The 16,825-nt window shown below is 47.5% G+C and overlaps 1 protein-coding gene across 1 annotated transcript in view; it reads left to right on the plus strand.

Moving 5' to 3' along the window:
* The first annotated feature begins 379 nt into the window (after nt 1-379).
* The window catches only part of Wwox (WW domain containing oxidoreductase), a 914,000-nt gene continuing 897,554 nt past the window's right edge, over nt 380-16,825 (plus strand). The window contains exons 1-4 of the mRNA XM_032888027.1: nt 380-603; nt 5,220-5,284; nt 6,074-6,131; nt 9,539-9,717. Of these exons, the coding sequence (XP_032743918.1) occupies nt 497-603; nt 5,220-5,284; nt 6,074-6,131; nt 9,539-9,717 (409 nt within the window). The 5' untranslated portion in view covers nt 380-496. The remainder of the gene's footprint in view (nt 604-5,219; nt 5,285-6,073; nt 6,132-9,538; nt 9,718-16,825) is intronic.

The raw sequence follows: 16,825 nt of genomic DNA on the forward strand, positions 1-16,825 counted from the left end.
AAGGTTGAGCATGCACGCCTGCATGGCATGGAAAGGAGCTGGAGCTCAGGACAGACTCATCAGAACCTCCCTTTTTTCCCTTGTAGAGTCTAGTTGAGCTTGGACTACATTTCCCAGGATACCCCATTGCTGGGACACATTCGGGATTGGGTAAAACAATAAGGAAGTGCTTTCGGGTCGCCCAGCAACGTGCAGAGTCCTGCAGGGTGACTGGGTGAGCACGCCCCTTGAGGAAGCTTAATCCCGTTTCTGAGCCGTTCCTGTTTTTCCTTCCAGCCTGACGGCCGGTCGATTTCTTCCGCGTTCCCACCACCGCTCTTCTCAGGCTCCGCCCCCTTTCCCGCCAGTCGCCGCGAAACCAGGAAACTGGATTGCAGCTGCGGACCGGCTGGGTGAGCAGCGCGCAGGCGCGAGCGGTCTGGTTCCTGACGCGCGCAGCGCGGTTGAAGCCAGAGTGAGTTGCTGAGGAGAGCAGGCGGCTACTTCTATCTCCAGCATGGCAGCTCTGCGCTATGCGGGCCTGGATGACACGGACAGTGAGGATGAGCTGCCTCCGGGCTGGGAGGAGAGAACCACCAAGGACGGCTGGGTGTACTACGCCAAGTAAGCGGCCTGGAGCGGCGTTCCTGAGAGCGGTGTCCTGCGAGGCCTGGACCCTGCGCTGCCCAGCCGGGCGGGCACGCGCATCCAGATTGCCAGTCTCCTGTCCCAGGGTCCCCCGTTGTTATGGGGTCTGGGTCAAGGTCCGGTTACCTGGCCACCCGCAGCACGCCCCCTGCTGCTCACTGTGTGGCACTGCACCGCGCGGTTGTGGCTCCTACGTCTTACTCCTCCTCTGAAGAGGAAATAGAGAAAACTTCAAAGCCAAACTCCCGCCAAGGGGACCCGAGTTGGAGGTTCCACCAGTCTGTATTTTTAAGCAGATGGCCTGGATGGCTTACAGTGGTTTCCCAGGGAAGTTTTGGAAACTTCAGAGCCTTTCTCTTTGGCTAACTGTGACCTTGGGCCACTGAAAGCCCTGGCTTTCTGCTTTCCTTATCTGTGAGATGAGTTGACCCAAGAATGAGTCTATGCTGTGCATAAGGCACTCAGTGGAGAGGCTAGTGGGTTGTAGGTCACTTGGCCAGCAGGTATTTTCTGTTAGTTGGGCCTGAATCTGTGGCAAAGTTGCATAGGCCTGATAATTGGAATTATCCAATTACCTGTGTCGTCTCTCCCTCCTCCCTACCCCATACATATTCCCTTTTCTGAGGCAGGATCTCACTATGTAAACTTGCTGGCTTGGAACTAGCTTAGTAGATGAGGCTGGCCTTGAACTTTCACAGATCCACCTGTTTTTACAGGGTCTCACTGTGTATGTAGGCCTGTGTAATCCCACCCCCAACCCCCAGTATCCGGGTAGGGTCTTCAATACAGACACTGAGTTTCCATAGAGAACCGACTGCAGCTGACTCTACGCTTGGGGTGATCTGTTCGTTTTTAACAACTAGATATTTAATGTACAAAGTGATGGGTTTTGAGACAGCCTCGGAATCTTGATGGGGTTTCTTTTCTCTGCCCTTTAGAGAATTGAAAGGCAGGGGGAAGTTAACAATGGAACAGGCAGCAGTGGAGAACTCCTCAGCACCTCAGACAGCATGCAGCAGGCACAGTCAGTGGGCTGAAAGGCTTTCTCTGGGGAGGAATCATGTTCACAGGGCAGATACACATGGAGAAAAGGACTGGAAAAGCAAGAGTGGGAACTGCGGAAGCCAAGAGACCCAGCCTCTTCTTGGGGGCCTTTATTTGTTTTAAGTCACTGAAGAGTTTTCATACCCTAATTTAAGAGTTGGTTTGAAAAAAGATAAGACCGTTGGTTGGCCCACAACTCTTGGGTAACAAACTTGTCCTGTTGTGGCCTTGAACTTACTGAGCCAGTCAATCAGCAGGAGCTGAATAGCAGGAGAAGAAACCCACAAGGACTTTGTTTTAAGATGCCAGGCTTTCGTTCCACTCACTTAAGAAGGGTGAGGTAGAAGCTGGCCATCTTGGAAGTTCACCACTCGTGTTACCTAGCCATGGTCCCTCTCCCTATCTGCCTTCCAAGATGTCTGTCTGCCTCCAACCCTGAGTTTCACGACCTCTTTTTTCTTATGTATATTGTGTACTTTCCCTGGTGTTCTTCTCAAATATTTCATCTATTTTCTTATGTATCTGTAAAATATTCTTAAAACAGAGTCTCATGTAGTTCAGGTTGTCCTTAACTTGTTAGCTGGCCAAGGTTGAGCTCCCAGTTCTCCTGGGCTGGGGTCAGAGTATGCATGAACACACCAGAAGCTAGGAGACTCAATCTTTTTAAAAGCTTTCCATGAGAGTATATTATCTCTTGGCTTTCAGAAATCAAATTATTCTACTAACATCTATAATGTGTATTTTTAGTTTTTAATAATTAACTTAAAACCATGTAGACCAGACTGGCTTCAAACTCACAGAGATCTTCCAGCCTCTGGGGTTAATGGCATGTGCTACAGTTTTGTCTCTCAGTGCTTCCTGTATGTAGCCCAGGCTTGCCTAGAATTTTTTTTTTTTATGTAACCAGGATGACATAGTTCTTGATGCCTCCTGCCTCCACCTTCCAGATATGAAATTACATGTTTGCACCGTCCTACCTGGTGTCAGAAAAATTTAAAAGACAGCTTTCTTGCCTTATTATCAAATTAGGAGTTAGTTTGTGCCCTGGGGTCTCCCACTAAGAGGTTGAGATTTGCAGCTACTCAAAGATACTCACTGCTGCCCCTGGCGGCCAGATAGAAAGGAATAGAAAACAGAAAAGCTTTGGTGAGTTCGTTCATTCAAGTGCTGGGCTGGTTGGTGGGCACTGGTGATGTCCAGCTAAGTGTGATGCAGCTGTCATTCTTAAGGAGCCCTATAAGACGGACAGATGACTTGTAATTATACAGTTCCAGGGCAGTATGTCCAGCATGAGGTGTGTGAATGGGTAAGGGAGGTTGCCTAGGAGAAGTGTCACTTGCCCTGTGTCTCAGAGTGCTGTATAAGGTGGGTTCAGGTGGTAGGAAGTCAGGCAGGTGGAGGGGACAGTGGGAGGAGAGACCCCAGGCAGGCCTCTTTCTGTGGTATAAGGTTCGGGGTTGTAAAGCCCAAGACTGGCGAGGAAGGAATCAGTTTGCAGAGGCCCTCCTGTGCTTCACCGAGGACTCGGATCCTATTATCCAACTCTAGAGCCCATGATGTTCTGGAGCCAGGCAGTGCCATTGATTCTGAGTCTTCAGAAGGACTGAATGGCTCTGCAAACGTAATCGGATTGTATGAGCAGGGGGTACAGTGGTACAGGTGTGCCAGGGATCCTGCATTGGGTGCTCCTACCTGGACCTCTGTGTGCGGAGTCTCAGCCCTAGAGACTGTGGGCATCTCGTCAGCTGATGATGAAGTAATGCAGTTACTCCCTTTTTGAGGGCACATTTAAGGAAATCAAGCTAAACCTTTGAATGCCTCCTTCAGTGCCTGGCTGTTTCCCTCACGGTAGGATGCCCTCTCACTGGTGACAGGAGGTTCTAGCTTTTGCTCCATTTTTTAAGGAGAATGATCTATTACAGCTGTACTTTCACTTTATTAAATGTGAATCGAGCAAAAGTAAAAGAATGAACAGCAAGTAGCAGACAGAGAGAAGCCGTGGGTGGCAAAATATTATCAATAGAGTACTCACAGTGCCATCAGAAACTGGCTGGAAGAGCCCAACTGAGAGAGAAGTAAAGCTTTAAGTCAGGTGTGTACAGCATCAGGCCACATCTGGGAGCCCTGACTGAGGCCATGGTGGAGTTCCTATTGCCTGGTATGCATTCTCCATGTTTCCCTTAGCCATAGGCATTTCTTATATTGTGGGATAAACAGTAGCTGATGGAAAGCACTTGGGAATCTTTTAGCTCTGTTCAAGGACAAAGTGTTTTTTAATACCCTTAGCTGTCTGCTGTTTTCCTTTCTTCCTGTCACAGACTGGGGAGCCCATTAGTCTCTTGGGAGCTTTTGAAGGGCATGTGAAATAAACACACTGGAGCCTTGTAAGGGCGAGCCTCCTTGATACCAGAGTCTACTTTCAGTGAGCTTGGACAGCATGTGACAATTTACCAATAGAATGCATGACAGCTACCATTTTATTATAATGATTGCTCCAAGAGACCATTTGAACAGTGCCCTTGAGACAGCCCCATTCTGCAAATGACAGGAAGTGATGGCTGAGAAATGGAGTCAGTGGAGCAGTGTTGCGTGGGGACTGTGTTGTCAGACCGAGTGTACACAGATCCATGGTCATCTTGTCATAGCTAAGTGACCTGTGCTACTGTCTCACTACACTCTGAATGTCCTTAATGTCCTCAGGACCCAGAGATTAATGAGACACGGAAGTCATACCTGGGGCCAGAATGTAGATTTAAAATATGTCTGTGTGTGTGTGTGTGTGTGTGTGTGTGTGTGTGTGTGTGTGTGTAAGTGTAACTGTGTCTGTGTGCATGCCATGGTATTGGTGGAGGTCAGAGGACAGCATCCAGGAACCGCATCTCTTCATCCTCCGTGGGATCCAGGCAGCAAACTGGGGTCCCCAGGATTGCATGGCAAGCCCTTTTTCCTCCGGAGCCATTTTGCAAGCCCAGAAAGTACATTTTAAAAGTCACATCTGCAATTTTAGTACTTAGGAAGTAGAGACAGTAAAGTCAGTGTTTAATGTCATCCATGGCTACATGGTGAGTTCAGCCTTGTCCCCTTAACACAACCAAAACAAACCACAAAAAACCAAAACTCAACAAAGTAAAAAGAACAAGCAACATAAACTTTAACAATGCAATATTTAAGCTGCATTTAGTATTTAAATTTGATCATTATAAACCAGATACTGAAGATTACCAGTATATCCTTAAATAAAGGGAGAAGAAATGCAAAATGTCTTTCTAGAACTGTGCTTCACAGAGATTTGTAAGGTGGACTCTAGCTGGGACCTAGTCCCCTTTGCTCTCCCGGTGAGCTCCCTACCTGTCCTGCAAGATTCCTTCAGGTTTGAGTCTTCTGACCTACAACCTGAGGCCTCTGACCTGATGTAGTCAGCAAGCTTTCTGTTCTGAGTGTTTCCTTCTGTCTGTTCTCACTACTTCAGCTGTACCAGGAAGAGACACAGATAGTACACTGACTACATTTTAGCAGTGTTAACTTATTCTATTGTGGGTCTCTTACAGTCACACCGAGGAAAAGACCCAGTGGGAACATCCGAAAACTGGGAAGAGAAAACGAGTTGCAGGAGGTCCGTATGCTGCCTGAAGCCCAGAAGCCTGTGTCTGAAGCATTTATCAGCTAGGGGAGATGTGGGAGGTGGTGAGGTGGCAGTTAACCCTGGCTGTCTGCTGGGTGGCCATTAAGGAGCAAGGCTCTCAGTCTGAGAGCATGGTGGGTTTGGCAGAAGGAGAAGATAAGATCTTGAGATGAACAGGAAGATGCCTTATGGCTTTCAGCAAAGTTTATTGAGACAGTTGGAGCTTTGACTTGTTGGGTTTCTCTGCAGTTGCACCATGGGAGTAATTGCTCTAGGTGTAGGTGATAGAGAAAGATGTTTCTGAAGCAGTACACAGTCCATGGAGTAGAAGTATTGACTGAAAACAAAGGGGTTGAAGCCCCTCAGGGTCTAAGTGAAGACAGATGAGCTCGTTCATGAAAATGACAGGATGGCTTTACAGCATGGCGCAAGGCAGCCTGGGTCAGCACTCCATTGCTCATGTCTGGTGTAATGCAGCCATGGCTGTGAGCTTTGGGAGCCTCTGCTGAGGCCTGGTGTAAAAGCAGGAGCTGAGAGAACGCTGAAGAGTGATCAAGAGTGTAACGGGGTTTCGGGGTTTCGGTTAAAGCAGGAGGCAGAATGTGAATTCCAGATGGGATGCTGGGTCTTCTCTGACTGCCACCCTTGAAGCATGTGACCAGAGCATCCTGTTACAGAGGGTTTAGGGGACCAGAGATAAGAGGGATATCCTTCCTGACCTTGGGGTGCGACTTGGCTTCATTCCCTACACATACACTGTTAATCTTTCTTGTGTTTCAGACTTGCCGTATGGATGGGAGCAGGAGACCGACGAGAACGGACAAGTGTTTTTTGTTGAGTAAGTGTCTATGTAGAAGCACAGCCAGTTTGACTTTTAAGAAGAGTTTTCCGTTTTAATTTCCTACATTGACTGTAGGAAAATATGAAGCCGTACAGACCTGTTTTACCAGCAAGAGTGACCCCCTTTTCGAGCTTTGTGATTTCTTTTTTTCTTCTAGTCTTCAGGCTTCCGCCCTTCTTTGTACACTAAGGTTTTGGGGTCAGGCCAGCCCAGCCCTTCACACGTGACTCACCTGCCACGTGGATTGTGGTGTGGTATTCCCTAAGCACACCCCTAATATAATATAATTGTCGTTCCTCTAAGGTTGAACAAAAACTTAGCTTTTCAGAGACAGCATGATTTTTTTGGGAGTTGCGTGAAGATTTCCCTGGGTTTTCATTGTTCTTGATTGGACCACTGCTTTTCTTTCTTTCCTTCCTTTTCTTCTTTAAGCTGCTCATCCTGAGCCTTCCTAACATTTTTACAAAGGATTGATTGGTATGTCTGTGTGGCTGTATGAGGGTGTCAGGCTCCTCTCCCATCAGTCTACAAATCTCCCTTTAGGCGCGGTCTCTCCCTGAACCTCAGCCTCTGAAGCTGGAGTTACAGGTGTGCAAACATGGGGTCCCAGACTGTTGCATGGGTGCTGTGTTCCAAACCCCAGTCCTCAGGGTTGGGCAGCAAGTGCTCTGTAATTGCTGTGCCGTCTCTGGAACTTCATCTTCCAGATTTTTAGCACTACAGTGACAGTTCGTTTCATTTTTTTATTAGATATATTTCTTTATTTACATTTCTATTCCCTTTCCTGGTTTCCTGTCCATAAGCTCCCCATCCCCTCCCTCTCCCCCATATGGGTGTTCCCCCCCATCCATCCCCCTTAGTGCCCCCTCCCCCCACTGCACTGGGGGTCCAATCTTGGCAGGACCAAGGGCTTCTCCTTCCACTGGTGCCCCAACAAGGCTATTCTCTGCTACATATGCAGCTGGAGCCATGGGTCAGTCCATGTATAGTCTTTCGGTAGTGGTTTAGTCCCTGGAAGCTCTGGTTGGTTGGCATTGTTGTTCTTATGGGGTTGGAAGATCCTTCAGCTCTTTCAATCCTTCCTCTAGTTCCGCCCAGGGGGGTCCTGTTCTCAGTTCAGTGGTTTGCTGCCAGCATTGACCTCTGTATTGGACATGCTCTGGATGTGTTTCTCAGGAGAGATCTATATCCGGTCCCTTTTGGCATGCATTTTCTAGCTTCATCAATCTTATCTAGTTTTGGTGGGATATATATATATATATATATATATATATATATGGGCCACATGTGGGCAGGCTCTGAATGGTTGTTCCTTCAGTCGCTGCTCTAAACTTTGCTTCCATATCCCCTCCTATGGATATTTCCCCCCCTTTTAAGAAGGAATGGGAGTATCTGCATTTTGGTCATCCTTCTTGAACTTCCTGTGGTCTGTGGATTGCATCTTGGGTAATTCGTTTTGGCCTCGCCTATTACTATCCATGAAGTAATAGTGATAGTTGTAGCAATATGCTCACCTGGAGGAGTGTTTTGTCAGCAAACCTAATCGCTCCCTCCCACTTCATCTCCCACTCTGGGAGCAGGTAGGCCAGGGCCTGCTTTGCAGTCTGAGCAGCCATATGCAGACCTAGCAGGGCAGCCTCTCTGGCAAGTGATTAGGTGGACGTTCTTCACTGCCTATTAGATTATAAAGGATTTCTTCTTCCTTGATTTGTAAAAGTTCTTTCACTTATCTAGACAGGAATGTCACTTCTTTAGTTTTATGCTACAATTATCCCTTCCTGCATTTTCCTTGGACAACTTGGCTGTCGAAACTCTTAGGCTCTGTGCAGCCAGACTCCTCCTGTGCACACACGTGCCTGTAAAGCTGCTCTCTGGAGTCCTTTCCTCTTCACTGGCCCAGAGCAGTGGTTCCAAGATGGGATGCTCCGACTCACGCCATTGGCAGCTCTTAGGAACCGACTAGATATACACATAGACCCCTACCATCTGAATCTCAACTTGGGGTGTGTTTGTGGTGGTGACAGGCAGCCACTGCCCTCTAGGGAATTCTGTAGCATGCTTGTTTGTTTGGCCTACTCTAGAGAGGAATCAGCTAGCCTTTTTGTAATGGATCAGGTATGTTTTAGGCTGTGGCACTACATGGTTTCTGTTTTAACACAAAAATAACGGCCATTGCTGTGTCCTAATACACCATTACAGAAATAGGCAGTAGGCCGAATCAGCCAGTTACTGGTCTAATGGAAAATGAGTATGGACTATGGAAGCAAGCTAGAACAAGGTTAGGTATTCTCTAGCCTGCTGTAGGGTGTGCTGGGATAAGCATAAGGCAAGCTCTTGAGAGAAAGGAAGTGTAGATTTGTTTCCATGTGCAAATACTGTCTCCAGTACTTGGTAGCCACTTACAGGCTACCAAGGTGGAATCCCAGGGGGAGCGGAGGCCACAATACCAGCCAGCACTGACACATATCAGTGTCGTCAGACAGGATCTCACAAAGTTGTTCAGGCTGGCCTTGAAATCATAGTCTGACTGTCTCAGCCTCCTGAGTAGCTGGGATCACAGGGCTTACGCCATGGTGCTCATATACAAGCATCTTAAATGATAGTACCCCATGCATTTCAGGAGGCTTCCTATTATGGCATTTCAAGGCCTTTATCTCAAATCCCAAAAACGCACATAACTTTTGTACTACATTTTATATGTGTAGAGTGTGTATGTATGTGAATGTGTCCATGCACATGGCATACAGGTGGATATCAGGACAACTGGGAGTTAATTGTTCCATTCTGTCATGTATGTTTCAGGGATTGAACCCAGGTCCTACATTTAAAATGTAAAAGCTGTATTAAAAGGAGTAATTCAATAATCTCTATATGCCAGTATATTTTAATGTTTCTAGATTAATTCCAAATCAAAAGTTCAGTGCTTATCATAGGTGGCTTGGCTATGGTCTGACAGTGCAAGCAATTGAAACCTTGCTGTTTGGCCTGCTTTATAGTTATTAAGACTCTGTCATCTCATTTTCTCCTCGTGTACCAGTGTGTTTAGGCCCTAGCACAGGCCAGTGAAATTACATGGACACCTATTGACAAGAGGAGCTGACAGATCTTATAGATGCTTTTATATTAATGTGGATTCAGTAAAAACTCAGAGGCTTTTCAGCAAGCTGCTGTCAGACCCAAGAGGCCTACTGTGTCCCAGTACCTTCAAGGTCGTCCTGAGAGGTTTCCATGGCTCTATTTTCAGGCAAGAGTACCATCCTTTCGTAGGCCAGAATGTAGATCAAATGGGTTCTGGGTCTCCCCATGTTTGACAGTAAGCCCCGGTGCATTGTTTGAAGTATTAGGTTATCTTGTACTGCTGGTCCTTGCTGTATAGATTTCAATGTTCTCCCTGTTCTTTGCAGCCACATAAATAAAAGAACTACCTACTTGGATCCAAGATTGGCATTTACCGTGGATGATAATCCGACCAAGCCGACCACCAGACAGAGATACGACGGGAGCACCACCGCCATGGAGATACTGCAGGGCCGAGACTTCACGGGCAAGGTGGTCCTGGTTACCGGAGCCAATTCAGGAATAGGTAGGCCTGTAGCTTACTGTCGTCTTACCTTATTTATTTATGTTTTGTGAGTGCTGCACTGAATTCCACTTAAATGTAACTGTAGTGAAATGGTGGTGGTGAATCTCCAATTTACAGAGGCTCTTACAGCTTTCTCAGCTGCTGTCTCATTAAAACCGCACTCCCTCTCCACCCCAGTGTTACAGTGCGAGGCTTGTGGGGCCTGACCTTGACGTTGCTCAAAGCTGAGAAGTCAGCAGAAGCCTATGGCTATTTTGGTATTCAGGGACTGGAGACAACAGGCTCTGGCTAAGAGGTTTTGACCCGGTCTGTGAGGTGCATGGATGTGTTCCAATTACCTGGCTTATTCAGACCAGAATTGATTGGTAATGGGATCCTGGACGGCGGCAATTGTGACTTTGGATCCAAGGGTACTGCAGGTTCCCACTGGCCACCGAGCCTATCGGTTTCTCTTGGTGACCGTATCGTATTTCTTCCTAAAACTGGAGAATTTGTCCTTGTCTTCACCTCTGCAGGAACCTTCCTAGTCGCCTCTGTTTAACCACAGTGACCATGGCGAGGTCAGTGGCTTCCTGGGTTGGTGCTGTGACAGCATCAAGATGAGCACTTGTGCCATCTCGAGGGATGGGGTTTGTTTTGGTCCATTGACATCTGACATCAGCGCCTGAACTGTGGGATAGGATATGTATCTTCAGATTGAAGAATAGAATTGCATCTCTGTCCTCTGCTTGTCCTTTGTCAGGTTTTGCTCTGTCCATCTGTCTCTCTGTCACAGTGCCCCCCATGGGCTCCCTCATGAGCTTTTCTCTATTTTCCTCTTTTTTTCCTGATTTTGGAGTCCCAATGTCCTCTTCTAGCAAGCTCAGGAGGCGAGGTACCATAGTGGATCAGACCAGCCACTCTGCAGTGTGGCAGGCTCTCAGAGCTTGACTCTGACATCCCAGAGTAGGTCTCCTGACCAGACTGCTCCTGAGGGAAAGCTTTTTAAACAATGGGAAGTCGTTTCCATAAAGTCACTTCCCAGCCCTCATCCTGAGCCCAGAGTACATCCAGTCTGTCCTTTTCAGTCTCTGCCTTGGGTTAGAGCCTGGATAACTCTCACGCTGTCAGTGGAGCTGCAGAACTAGTGACAGTGACTGGCTCCCCAGGCCAAGAAGCACTGTTATGGGTCTGGGTGTGGACCCAGGATACTGTAGAGTGAGTTTGTAAAAAAGGATTTGAGGACTTAAGAAAATTTCCCTTTGTTTATTTAACACTTAGCTCACTAGGAGTTAAATGAAATGATCTTGGTCTTTTAGTTGGGCAGTTTTTATTTATTTATTTTAACTTTATTCTATTTCATGTGCATCAGTTTTTTGTTGGCATGCATGTATGTACACCACATTTAAAGTCCTGAGAGCTTATTGATAACTCGGATCTGGAGCTGGATAGAGATGGTTATGAGCTGCCGTGTTGGTACTTGGGTTAAACAGGGAGCCGTCCTGCCAGCCCCCAGATAGCCTTTCTTCAGTGAGGTGTGTGATGGTTCCAGTCAGCCTGTTCTGTCTGATGTGAGCTAGGAGACCTTTGACTAAGTCTGCTGTCCTCCATCTGCAGCTCAGGTGCTTGGATGAGCATGGGACAAGATTCACGTGAGACTGAGGTGAGAGATAAGGAGGTTCTGAAGTGTGGGGAAGAAATGTGTGTATCCGAAGGCTCCCCAGACCCTAGGAGCAAAGGCAGAAGTGCTGCCTCTCCACTCTTCCCCTTCCTCCTGACACTTCCTTCTTGTGCCCCAGTCCTGGACACTGCAGGAGGTGTGGGTGTCCCACTGGTGTGGCTACTCATAAGAATGGATTATAGAAGGCTTTAGGAAGGCCAGCCGTGTTTCCAGCCCCTACTTTCCCTCAGGAAACTGCCTGTCACTCCTCCTCCCTCTCCAGACACCAAGCATAACTCGGCCAGTGCTGAAATTTTGATTCTTAATTTTTGGAATAATACATTGCAAATTGCAGGCAGTGGAGTGTGTACAAATCAGCCTCCCTCTTCAGCAGGTTGATCGGACTTAAAGAAGCTGGAGGCTGATAGGCATGGGGTTGTTAGTCATATCAGGGTTGGCTTTTGTCCTTAAAGGCAGTCTTGGAAAGTGTCCTTGTCCAGGTAGTCTGTGGCTTCTAGATAACAGACTTCCTTCTCCAGAGCGGTGTAACTTGCCCGTTTATAAGTTGCCATTGCTGCTTTGTTTTGCCTGTGTAATGCAGAGCGGAATGAGCCTCCGTTCCCAAGACTCCTGGTGTTGCCCTCTGTGAAAGCCCCGCCTGGGCCATCCTTTCTTTGAGCCACAGCAGGGAGACGTCCTCAGACTGTGAAGCAGAGCATGGATGCTGAGCACAGTCCCTGTGACCCGACAGACACCTTGTCTGCCCTCCTGTGACTGGACAGACACCTCGTCTGCTCCCCTGTGACTGGACAGACACCTCGTCTGCCCTCCTGTGACTGGACAGACACCTCGTCTGCTCCCCTGTGACTGGACAGACTCCTCGTCTGCTCCCCTGTGACTGGACAGACTCCTCATCTGCTCCCCTGTGACTGGACAGACTCCTTGTCTGCTCCCCTGTGACTGGACAGACTCCTTGTCTGCTCCCCTGTGACTGGACAGACTCCTTGTCTGCTCCCCTGTGACTGGACAGACTCCTTGTCTGTCCATGAGTGCTGTTGTGGCAGTGCCTTTCCCACACTCCCCTCCATGTGGGAGTTAGGAGAGGTAGAGGGAGGGGTGTGCTCCCTGACTGACAAACTGGGTTCCCCAGGGCCCTGTCCCCTCTGATGTGAGCTCTGAGCAGACTGTTCTGTCCCTGACTCTCACATTGTCTGTAAGCAATGCAAAGCTGACTTTTGAATGTTTATACTTGATAGTACTAAGGCAATTGAATAATTCTCAGTTCCAAGCAGGAAGGAAAGGTCAGGATGGTTCTAGAATGTAGGAGGAGTCAGAGGCAATGCAGAAGTACAATGGAGTGCAAAAAACATTAGTTTTGGAGACAGTGTCTTGCTGTGTGTCCCTGCCTTGAGTTTGCGATATAGCCTAGGCTGGCTTCCACCTTCTGATCTTCATACCACAAACACCAGGATTACAGACGTATCCACCACACTCAGCTCCTAGTCCTTCCCTTTACAGATGTGAGCTGGCTTTACCGCTGTCAGCTGAATTCAGCTTTCTGTATTGGACGTGAATCAACTACAGCCCTCCAGGCATAATCGGACCTACCTGATTTTGTAGGTGTTTTCTATTGGAACACAGCCATGCACACTTAGGGTATCACCAGAAGTTGAGAAATTACAATAGGGATCATGTGGCCCCCAAAGTCTTTACTGTGGGGCCTGCACTTAGAGCATTTACTCTCCCTGCACTGGGTGGTCCGGCCGAACCCAAAGCAGGTTGCCTCAGCATCTTGTCTGCGCCCATTTAGCTGACGTCGGATGCCCAGGCTGCAGGAAGAGTAACCGGCACATCATGAGTAGCTGGAAGGGTTGTCCCACCAGTATCTACCTACCCCTACCCGTGTTCTTAGTGAGCTGCAAGATTAGAATGTCGTCTCCGCAGGAACTAACGCTCTTCTCCTCTTGACCTTTGTTCAACCAGCTTTCTGAACCTGAGGACTTAGACTGAAAGCTGTAGCTTGTGGACCTCAGTGGAGATCAGCATCTCAGGCTCCAGGGGGAGCCATCCCTTCATCCAGAGCTGCTGCTGGCAGATCGAGAGCCGGAGCCTGCTAACCAGTAGACGAGGGAGAAGCTCACTGCCCTGCGTGCAGCACAGCAGGGCAGGGGGGCAGGAGGTTGTGGCTTTTTGGAGTTACACATGGCTGGCTCTGATTCTGTAAAAGAAGGAAACGGCTTCTACACGGAGATGACCGCATCTAAGTCCCGGGGAGTCTCAGGAAAGGGAATGTTTTAGACTAGGGAGTCTCCCGCCTTCCTGGGGCCTGTGGATTTTCCTAAGCTAAACCTGTCCCAGAGCAGATTTGGCTGTGTGTGCACAGAGGTGTGTGAAGCTGCTCTCCTTGAACCTTCAGGCTGACTTTCTGGTCCAGCAGCACATTCTACAAGGGCAGTCACACGTCCCTTGACTTGGACAGCAGCTGCCCATCTTTTTGTCAGAGGAGCATCTGGGTTCCATACGATTGCTGCTTCATAGAGACCGATATATTGCCATTGTCTTCCTGGAGGAACAGTCAGGCTTTTGGTAAACTCTGTTGGAAACCTGACAGCAGCTATGAGCACATCAGACATTTCCAGTGTGGTGTTTGGTGCTAATGACAGAACTCTCTTCTGCCTGTCTTGAAGCCCGGAGTGGTTCAGATTTGATTTTAGGTTTCTTTCTGAGCTTAGTCTCTCCCCTTCTGGACTTTTATAATGTTGGGCTGCATCATATGTGGTCTCCTTCTGAAACAGCCTGGCCTGGTTTTGATTTTTAAGCTAGAGGTCCAGCAAAACAAAGGTAGCTTTTCTCTGGGTATTTCTATTATGTGGTCATCACTTCAGGACTTATTGTAGAGCTGCACCCTCACGTGTGCTGGTACACACAGACACACACATACACAGACACACACACATACACAGACACACACACACACACACAGACACACATACACACACACACAGACACACACACACACACACACACACACACACACACATACACACACACACACACACACACACATAGACACACACACACACACACACACACACACACACACACACACATACACAGACACACACACACACACACACACACACACACACACACACACACACACACACACACACACACACACACACACACACACACACACACACACACACATACACACACACACACACACACACAGACACATACACACACACACACACACACACACACACACAGGCACACACACACATACACACATAGGCACACATACACACATAGGTACACACACACAGACACACACACACAGACACACACACACAGACACACACACAGACACACACACAGACACATACACACACAGACACACACACACACATACACACACACACACACACACACACACACACACACACACACACACACACACATACAGACACAGACACAGACACACAGACACAGACCCACACACAGACACACACACACACACACACACACACACACAGACACACACACACCAGGTTCACACCCTCTGAGATAAAAGAGGTTCACACTGAAGGTGAATCATCCCTCAATTTGTTCTCTTTAAAGCAGAGTAAACCCAGGAGCTGTTCTTGCTGAGAGCCCTGCAGTACTCCGACAGCACAGTGTTGATGCTCCCACACAAAGTTAGAGCTACACTTTTGTCTTGTACGTCGTCACTGCGATGGACTCCCACCTGCCCGGAGTAAATCCTGCCCTTTCTCATCTGCTTTGCTTTGAGAGCACACAGCAGCACCGGCCTTTTCTAAGGAACTGAGAGGATCCCTGAGCCCAGGCAGGGGGCTGCCTGAATTGACCTGCTAGTCCCCTTTTTTGAGTGAAGCCCACATCCTTGTGTTTGGGGTCCTGGAATTCCCAATTCTATTCTTTTCCTGTTGATGACATAAGAGCTGATGTAGCCTTGGGTATCATCAGAGTTGTGGGAACTCTATTGTTAAGCTAAGGGGAAGCCCCTAAATCATCAACGAGACCCCTAGGGAATTAAATATATCTGTAGCAACTGTTCTCTTAGCTAAAGCGATCTGAAATTATTTTCTTCTGAGAAACTACTGGAAGTTGTTTTTCTTTGAGACAGTCTCATTACAGAGCCCAGACTAGCCTACAATTCAGGGACATTCTCCTGCCTCAGTCTTCTCCACACCTGGTCAGAAACTTGAGATTCTTTTCATAGTATTGAAAAGTCCTTGAGTGGCATTACACAAAAGTTAAAAATTATCAAATATTCCTAGATATCATAGTACTTGGGAAGCTTAATACCCAAACCAGGGCCCAGTTAGAAAAGCCACAGCGATGGCTGTGGTGCAATTGGCTGACCTTGGCTAGGAGCAGGGTAGGTGCAGAGAGAGCGTGTGTCAATCACAGCCCCAGATTAGTCTGTACTCTTGTATATGTGTCCATGGGTACTGCTCTGGTCTGTTTCAAATATGTCTGTCCTCCGAGGCCCCAGTAATTCCGTATTTTCGTTTGGGTTTGGGTTTTCAGTTTTTTATAGTGTCAGCTTAATAAGTGACGTTCTTCTTGCTATGCTTAAATGACAAAGTAGCTCAAACTCCTAACTTAAAGAAATGTTTACAAATCTGATTTCTCCCTTATTAAGGTGAGGTGGTGTGTCACATGCAAACTTGGAAACGGTTCTACATAAAATTAAAGCGATTCTTTTCTTCCCTGCCTTTATGTAATGGAATGGCACAGTATGCACCCAACTGTTTTCTGTAATTAACCTAAAAGCAGCCACGGTTACCTAGTTTATACCGTTCCCCACTAGAGGGCACTGTTGCCCTTCGAGACAGTTGAACTTGGATGGTTTTCTTCCCTGGTTGCCTAGCCTGGCTTTCCCTTTTGTTAAATAGTGCCCTTTCCTTCCCTAAAGTATCTTTCAGGGCAAGTCCGTCTCAGTGATAGAACCCTGGCTGAAGACTAGGACCGGTGTCATCTTTCTCTTTCTCTTTCTTGGCTTTGCATTTTTGTTTTGTTTGTATAAAATGCCAAAGACGAAGAGGTCCATTTAACAAAAAGGTCCATTGTATTCAGGGAGCAGCTTGTTCCGCCAAATTACACAAGGACAGTGTTTCTTGGCATTATCGGTTTTGAGTGTGCTGGCCTATCAATTATCTGATTTCTTTTTCTAAGTGGGTATTGTAATATTTAAATATTAATGCCTGTGTTTAAGGTTCATTTAGAATGCCTCAGTGACCTTATTTATTTATTTAATTTTTGCCCAGCAGTCTTATCTAGTGTGATATAATGTATTTTAATTAGATTGTTTATGATACACATTCTGTTACTAGAAGAAAATGCGTCCTTTTGGACTTGGTGTCTGTTTCTTAAATAAGAAGTCACAACAGCCAGACTGTGAAACAGGCAGCCAGTCCTCTGCACCGTCGGTGGGTGGGG

Source organism: Rattus rattus, chromosome 17, assembly GCF_011064425.1.
Source record: "Rattus rattus isolate New Zealand chromosome 17, Rrattus_CSIRO_v1, whole genome shotgun sequence".
NCBI lineage: Eukaryota > Metazoa > Chordata > Mammalia > Rodentia > Muridae > Rattus > Rattus rattus.